The sequence below is a fragment of the Silurus meridionalis genome, chromosome 22 (assembly GCF_014805685.1).
Source record: "Silurus meridionalis isolate SWU-2019-XX chromosome 22, ASM1480568v1, whole genome shotgun sequence".
NCBI lineage: Eukaryota > Metazoa > Chordata > Actinopteri > Siluriformes > Siluridae > Silurus > Silurus meridionalis.
The window spans coordinates 19,549,775-19,558,068 of record NC_060905.1 but is presented as its reverse complement, the minus strand read 5'-3'; the positions used below and the strand labels follow the sequence as shown (position 1 = coordinate 19,558,068).

Below are 8,294 nucleotides of genomic sequence, written 5' to 3'. Positions count from 1 at the left end.
ACCAAGAAGATTGATCCAAATATGAAAGGTGTGTATGAGAGCCGTGCCTTCAGGATGCATGCTTCTCTTCTTCTCCTCTATCTCTCTCGATTCTCTTTCTCTTCTGTGCACTATCCGTCAGCCGCAGACTGCAACTCCAGCACTGTAACCGTTCTTCCAGCAGACTCCTGGAGGAATTGGTTCCAGCCGTGGTTAGATGTTTAAGCCTCCAGCTGAATGTTGACAGGTTTAAGGGTTAGGGAGCGCTCCTCTTTTTTTTTTACTCCCTTCATTCTCATCTCTTTTAACCTTTCCTCTTGAACGTGTTCTTGTGGAGCTGAACATTGTGTCGGTGTTACTCTGAGTGAAGTAAAGAGCTGGGAGAGAACACAGCTGGGCTGTAGGTAGGAGAACATCAGTGTGTCTGTGCTGAGCTCATCTTCTCCATGTGGCAGGAGGTCAGACTAGTGAGGGTGTGCTGGCGAACTTCTTCAACAGTCTTCTGACTAAGAAAGCCGGTTCTCCTGGGCCGGGTCAGCCTGCAGGAGGGGGCGGGAACACGCCTGGAACAGTGCGCAAGTCCGGTAAGAAGCACCACCTCACATCCACCAGGATGTCTACACGTGTCTTATCATACACTTCTTTACTTCCATATTATCCAGCAGCTCCCCCCACTAACATGTTTTTTTTCCTTAGTTTTTTTTTTTGATTGATAGATAGATAGATAGATAGATAGATAGATAGATAGATAGATAGATAGATAGATAGATAGCAGGCAGGCAGGCAGGCAGGCAGGCAGGCAGGCAGATGAAGAGAAGTGTTGTATTATCTTTTCCAGCACTGACATTTGTCCGCCGTTGTTTATCCATCTTTTTGTTCTCACTCTCCTCTTCCTCATGTGTACCTCCTCCTCCATACAAGATTTCTGACATCAGCAACGGTAAAAAACAACACCCCATTTAACCTGTACTGCATGTGCACAAAACACTAACTAGTTTAACACACACACACACACACACACACACACACACACACGTAACCTTGACTGACATAGTCAGCACATCTGCAGATTAGCTCTCACACACGCTGGAGTGAACACGCCACTTACTTTCAGTCACACGACACTGTTTCCCTTTCTACTCTTTTATTTTATTTGATTACATTTTCTTTTTTTTTCGTTGCCACTCTGACTAATTGTGTCACCTCAGTTTCATTTAAAAAGGATGGTGTAAATTATCCCTCACTGCCACACTGCTATAATCCCACACTGTCTCAATCCTACCCTGCCACACTGCTATAATCTTACACTGTCACAATCTCACACTGCTATAATCCCACAATTCCAAAATCCCACACTGCTTTAAATCCACAATGATGCACTGCTATAATCCCACACTGTCACAATCCTACACTGCCACACTGCTATAACCTCACAGCGCCACAATCCTACAATGCCACACTGCTATAATCTCACAGTGCCACAATCCGACACTGCCACACTGCTATAATCTCACACTGTCACAGTCATTCACTGCCACACTGCTATAATCCCACAGCGCCACAATCCTACACTGCCACACTGCTATAATCTCACAGTGCCACAATCTTACACTACCACACTGCTATAATCCCACACTGTAACAATCATACACTGCCACACTGCTATAATCTCACAGTGCCACAATCCTACACTGCCACACTGCTATAATCTCACAGTGCCACAATCTTACACTACCACACTGCTATAATCCCACAGTGCCACAATCCTACACTACCACACTGCTATAATCCCACACTGTAACAATCATACACTGCCACACTGCTATAATCTCACAGCGCCACAATGCTACACTGCCACACTTCTATAATCTTGAACTGTCACAATCATACACTGCCACACTGCTATAATCTCACAGCGCCACAATCCTACACTAGTATAATTTCGCGCTGCAACAATCCTACAGTGCCACACTGCTATAAACTCACACTGCCACAACCCCACACTGCCACAATCCTATGCTGCTATAATCTCACTCTTGCCACACTGCTATAATTTTACACTGGCACAATTCCACACTGCTATAAACCCACAATGACACACTACTATAATCCCACACTGTCACAATCCCACACTGCTATAAACCCACAATGACGCACTGCTATAAACCCACAATGTCACAATCCTACACTGCCACACTGCTATAATCTCACAGCGCCACAATCCTACCCTGCCACACTGCTATAATCTCACAGTGCCACAATCTGACACTGCCACACTGCTATAATCCCACACTGCTATAATCTCACACTGACACAATCATACACTGCCACACTGCTATAATCTCACAGCGCCACAATCCTACAGTGCCACACTGCTATGATCTCACAGTGCCACAATTCTACACTATTACATTAGTAATCTTAGTAATTAGTAAAATGTAATCACGATTACATTTTCTTTTCTTTCGTTGCCACTTTGACTAATCGTGTCACCTTAGTTTCATTTAAAAGGATGGTGTAAATTATCCCTCTCTGCCACACTGCTATAATCCCACACTGTCTCAATCCTACCCTGCCACACTGCTATAATCTTACACTGTCACAATCTCACACTGCTATAATCCCACAATTCCAAAATCCCACACTGCTATAAACCCACAATGACGCACTGCTATAAACCCACAATGTCACAATCCTACACTGCCACACTGCTATAATCTCACAGCGCCACAATCCTACCCTGCCACACTGCTATAATCTCACAGTGCCACAATCTGACACTGCCACACTGCTATAATCCCACACTGCTATAATCTCACACTGACACAATCATACACTGCCACACTGCTATAATCTCACAGCGCCACAATCCTACAGTGCCACACTGCTATGATCTCACAGTGCCACAATTCTACACTATTACATTAGTAATCTTAGTAATTAGTAAAATGTAATCACGATTACATTTTCTTTTCTTTTCGTTGCCACTTTGACTAATCGTGTCACCTTAGTTTCATTTAAAAAGGATGGTGTAAATTATCCCTCTCTGCCACACTGCTATAATCCCACACTGTCTCAATCCTACCCTGCCACACTGCTATAATCTTACACTGTCACAATCTCACACTGCTATAATCCCACAATTCCAAAATCCCACACTGCTTTAAATCCACAATGATGCACTGCTATAATCCCACACTGTCACAATCCTACACTGCCACACTGCTATAATCTCACAGCGCCACAATCCTACACTGCCACACTGCTATAATCTCACAGTGCCACAATCCGACACTGCCACACTGCTATAATCTCACACTGTCACAATCATACACTGCCACACTGCTATAATCTCACAGCGCCACAATCCTACACTGCCACACTGCTATAATCTCACAGCGCCACAATCCTACACTGCCACACTGCTATAATTTCACAGTGCCACAATCCTACAGTACCACACTGCTATAATCCCACACTGTAACTATCATACACTGCTACACAGCTATAACCTCACAGCACCACAATCCTACACTGCCACACTTCTATAATCTCAAACTGTCACAATCATACACTGCCACACTGCTATAATCTCACAGCGCCATGACCCCAAACTGCCATAATCTTGCGCTGCTATAATCCCACACTTCTTTAACTGCACACTGCAATATTACATTGATCTAATCCCACACTGCTACAATCCTACAATCTCACACTGCTATAATCCCACACTGCTTTAATCCTACACTACAATAATCCCACACTGCTATAATCCCACAATTTCACACTGCTGTGATGAGTGAGTGCCATGTGTGTGCGTCTGTGTTTTAAGTCTTTCCTCATGAACATGTATGTAACCATGTCTTTCATCATCTGTGTGTCTTTTGCGTGCGTGTTAGCCAAGGGATGTTGGCCACGTTAAGGTGTGTGTTCATGCAGACTTTTCCCGCACGGTATTCTAACCAATCATATGTCTCTGCATGAACCCATACACCCCCCACACACACACACACACACTTGTGTTTCTATACTTCTACATATATAATGATGTGTTTACCATAATGTATATCACTCATACTTTCACTTCCACAAGTATAGAAATACAACAGCGTGTCCTGTACGATGCCACAGCAGTGCGAGTCCAGCATGGCAGATGGTGACCCCCTGCACCCTCCCCTCCCAGCACTCCGCTCTCAGGACCCCACCACTGCCCTATCGCCCCTGCTCTATCGTCACTGCTGTACCGCCCCACCCCCCAGCACCCAGCATTTTTATTAAATCTACAATATATGGGCAAAAATATGTGGACACCCAAGCATAAGATTGCTGTGTTTTTTTAATAATTTTTTTTTAAACCTCCAGTTCCACCATTTACTCCCCATGTACTGTGGTAATTCCCTCCACTATTCTGCAAAGACGTTTCACTAGATTTTGTGGAGATTCTTTCAGCAACAAGGGTGTTAGTAAAGTCTGGTACTGGTGTAGGTGACCTCTATGTAGGGTTGGAGCTCTACAGCAGGAGATCTTCCACATCTTCCAACCCTAATGGGAAACGGATCTTCATGGAGCTGGCTTTGTGCACTCTATGTCATGCTGGAACAGGTTCTAGTCTCCTAGTTCAAGTGATGAGAGAAAAAAAAACTCCCATACTACCTGCAACTTCGTGGGAACAGTCTGGAGACATACGGATGGGTAAAGGCGGGTGTCCAAATACTTTTGGCCATACAGTGTATATGTAAATATAATTGTTTATATATTGTATATATGTGTATGTAAAGTCTCTCGCTCTCTCTCGCCCTCTACAGGGTTTTAACAGAGTTTTAAAAAGTCTCAAATGTGAAAATCGTGGATTTTAGGCCTTGAAAAGTAAATCATTGTAAGCGGGTCTTAATTTAAGGGCCCCCTAACCTGCTCAGACCTTTCTGACACCACTTCATCGTTCTGTAATAAACACACATTCCTTCAGAACTCCATTACATGCTCTATTTCCTGTGTATTATAGATTCAGCTCGTATTTTTTCGTCGCAGTTTCTTGTTCGATAGCAGTGTAGATACCGGAATATCTCCAGGGGTTTCGACATCAGCTTCATGCACCGCATGTTCTTTAACAGTCTCACGTGAAGAGCCGCATAGACGCTTCATTTACATAAACAAGATTTCAAAAAGAACAAAAAATTGTTTGTGTGTTATCGTTTTGTCCCCTGACGCAGCACGCTCCGGCCGTATGTGTGTTTTAGGTTCGAAGTTGGGGCTGACTGACGTCCAGGCGGAGCTCGACCGAATTTCCAGCAAGTCGGACCTGGATCACTCCGCCCACAACGCGACCACGCCTCCTGCTGAAAATGACGAGTCCTGAAAACAAAGTGGGATGATTCCCTGTCTTGAACCCCCCCTTTTCCCCCTCTTTTACACCCTATTACTTTCCCTCCCCCCTTTTCTTCTTCTTCTTCTTCTTCTTCATCTGACCTCCACCCTGTCCGTCTCTTCTCCACCACCTGAACGAGGGAGTAAAGCGCTTCCAGCCAGGACAGTGACGACCCAGAGCTGCACACACACACACACACACACACACACACACACACACACACACGCAGACACACGCAGACACTACAAACAGAAGTCACATGACACACTAAAGATCTTGGCACTACATCTCCTCATTTCCTCATCAACGATCTCCTGAACTTCATCTGTGATCCACTGCTGCATTTCTTCTCCAACATCTCCAGTTCATCCCGCTGTTCTTTCTCCATACGCTGGTCCAGGGGTTTACACCCTGCTGGAGGGTGTGTGTGTGTGTGTGTGTGTGTGTGTGTGTGTGTGTGTGTGTGTGTGTGTGTGTGAGAGAGAGAGAAGAAGGACGTGGTGTACAATGCAGTTGTAAGTCCACAGACGTTTGAGGAGGAGCAAAAGAAAGTGGTTGAGGAGGAGGTTGTGCTTTAGAATGAATTTTAGGATGAAGATGTGGAGGAGGTTGAGGATGAGGTCAGTAGATAGTAGGTATTCAGTAAAGCGTTAGTGAACGTTAGCGAAGTCCCTCTGAGGGATTGAGGTAGAGGAGGAAGGTGTGTGAGATCAGAAGTCACTCTCTCCTGTTCCAGCGTACAGTTCTTCATCTCTGGGTGGTGGAGTAAATTAAAATCCTACATGGTCATGTAATTTCACAATGATGTAGTCACATTTCTCCACATCAGGTCTGTAAGCATTCGATTAAAGTTGTATTTATTGCGAACCATCGACTCCTGACTCATTCTGATCATCTCACACACAGGGTTCCACACAGACACACTATCACACATTCGCTCAACTGTAAGACACATTTCACAAAATGATCAAAGATACGAAGAACATCATAAACATCATCGATATAACACACCACTAAGTACATGTTATTGTTTCTCAGTAATGATTTTGTTAAGTGTGTGTGTTAGGATTGCAGGTTAGCATTAGTTGGTGTGTAATAGCTTTAGACAAACACAAGGGGGCGATATAAATCAATACAACTGGAACACGACCTGCTCCAATCACGACCAAGAAGCTGTATGTACAGGGAGCAATAGATCATAGTAAAGTGTGTGTATTGTGTAGTTTTTGCAGGCGAAATCTTTGTAAAAATCCATATCTTCATTCATCTCGTTATTTATTTACTTATTCATTTGTGGTCGGGGAAAAAAAAAAGAGGTCAACCGACACGTGATGCCGAAATTTTCTTTTTTGCAGTATATTTTTCGGCCTGTTTACTTTTTTCTCACTCCATCTCATAAAATATAACAGTTATTTATTAAGATGTCATACAGAAAATCGGCCGTTTTTCGGAATGTTTTTCGATGCTGCATGTCGACTCAGCGGCGGAACTCGTCGATGAGAAAGAGAACTCCGATGAGATATTCGGCTTAGCGAATGAACACAAAAAAAAAGAGAGACTGACGAGAGTAAATGATGGTGTGAAGAGGGAACGCAGACGCTTTTTTGTCATTCTGGCTCTTTTCTTCGCTGCTTAGCAGACAGGATTGAAGAAAGATACAGGCATCCGTTAGCTAGCTCTTACGTTTGGGTGCCAAATACAGACTACTGCCACCTGCTGGCTGTAATAAGCTGTAATAGATGGACATTCGGTGCCACCCAGATAAGGATGGGTTCCCTCTTGAGTCTGGTTCCTTATGCGAGTCTTACCATTTTCTTAGGAAGTTACCAGACCGAGGGGGACATCGCAGGTTTGCCAGTGTAATGGCAAGACACAGAATCAGGTGCGGCACAACAACGCTTAACTGTTTACAAATGCGCCTGCCTTAAAAAAACACCCTCTAGAAAAAAACTCTTGATACAAAACCATGAGAGGATCTCATTGAGGAAAATAGAACCCATCCTCATCTAGGTGAGTTCAGGTATTACCCATATAAATCCTTTCTCCCCTCTAATTGTGTATTATGTCGAAATTTGTGGATGTTTTGTGTGTCATTAGATGGAGATGAGTGTAAACTAATCAATGTAATCTCATGTTAAGGACCATGCATGTGGTCCTAGTGCAGAAGTTCCTTGACACATTCCCCAACGTCATTAAGTCTATATCTGGTTTGCTGAAATATACAGCTGTGTATCATCAGCATAGCAATGGAAGCAAATACCATGTTTATGTATAATTTCACCCAGAGGCAGCAGATATAAAGAGAAAAGCAGTGGGCCTAAGACAGATCCTTGCGGAACACCAAACTTTACCTCAGAGAGTGTGGAGAACTCACCATTTACACCAACAAACTGAGTCAAATAAGACCTGAGCCAGGAGAGAACTGTTCCCTTTATTCCAACAACATTTCCCAGTCTAGCAAGGAGGAGATTATGATCAATGATCGAACAAAGAGACAAAACCCTGATCAGAGGCATGATGTAATCGCAACTGAATTTGAGACGTATTTAAGACGTGGTCTGGCTGTCTAGCAGCGCTAAGAGCATTTCTACAGCTCAGGATGACCTCCATCCATTATACAGCATTTCAATAGTATTATTTTTTTTTTTTTTGTGCAGTCACATTTAAAAAAAAAAAAGGGATCCGAATTAATGACGTCACTACTTTTAGGCCCCATAAAGCATGTTAAAGCGTGCGCAGGTTCGTACCAGAGAAGGAATCGTATTGCGGATGTTCTCGGTCGTTCGAGTTTGTATAAGGTATAGAGGTATCAGAGTTTCACTAGTTTTGCTGTTCGTTATTTGGTTGAAAAGCCTTGATTATCAGCGCCCCCTGCTGGCCTGGTCTACACGTGTTCTGAGGATACAGTTTTGTCTGAAACCACAAAACCATAAAAAGACGAGTCTTCGGA

The 8,294-nt window shown here is 43.7% G+C and overlaps 1 protein-coding gene across 5 annotated transcripts in view; it reads left to right on the top strand.

Annotated features, from left to right (window-relative positions):
- Positions 1 to 6,211, top strand: part of dync1li1 (dynein, cytoplasmic 1, light intermediate chain 1) — a 17,839-nt gene extending 11,628 nt beyond the window's left edge. Inside the window, exons 11-14 of one of the 5 annotated variants that reach the window (XM_046834933.1) lie at positions 1 to 28; positions 435 to 563; positions 901 to 919; positions 5,217 to 5,354. The exon at positions 1 to 28 is cut by the window's left edge and continues 93 nt beyond it. In XM_046834933.1, coding sequence (XP_046690889.1) covers positions 1 to 28; positions 435 to 563; positions 901 to 908 — 165 coding nt within the window. In that variant the 3' untranslated portion in view covers positions 909 to 919; positions 5,217 to 5,354. Of the gene's footprint in view, positions 29 to 434; positions 564 to 900; positions 920 to 5,216 lie in introns of all 5 variants that reach the window. The other 4 variants (XM_046834930.1, XM_046834929.1, XM_046834932.1 and 1 more) reach the window with 4 other exon arrangements.
- The last annotated feature ends 2,083 nt before the right edge of the window (positions 6,212 to 8,294 follow it).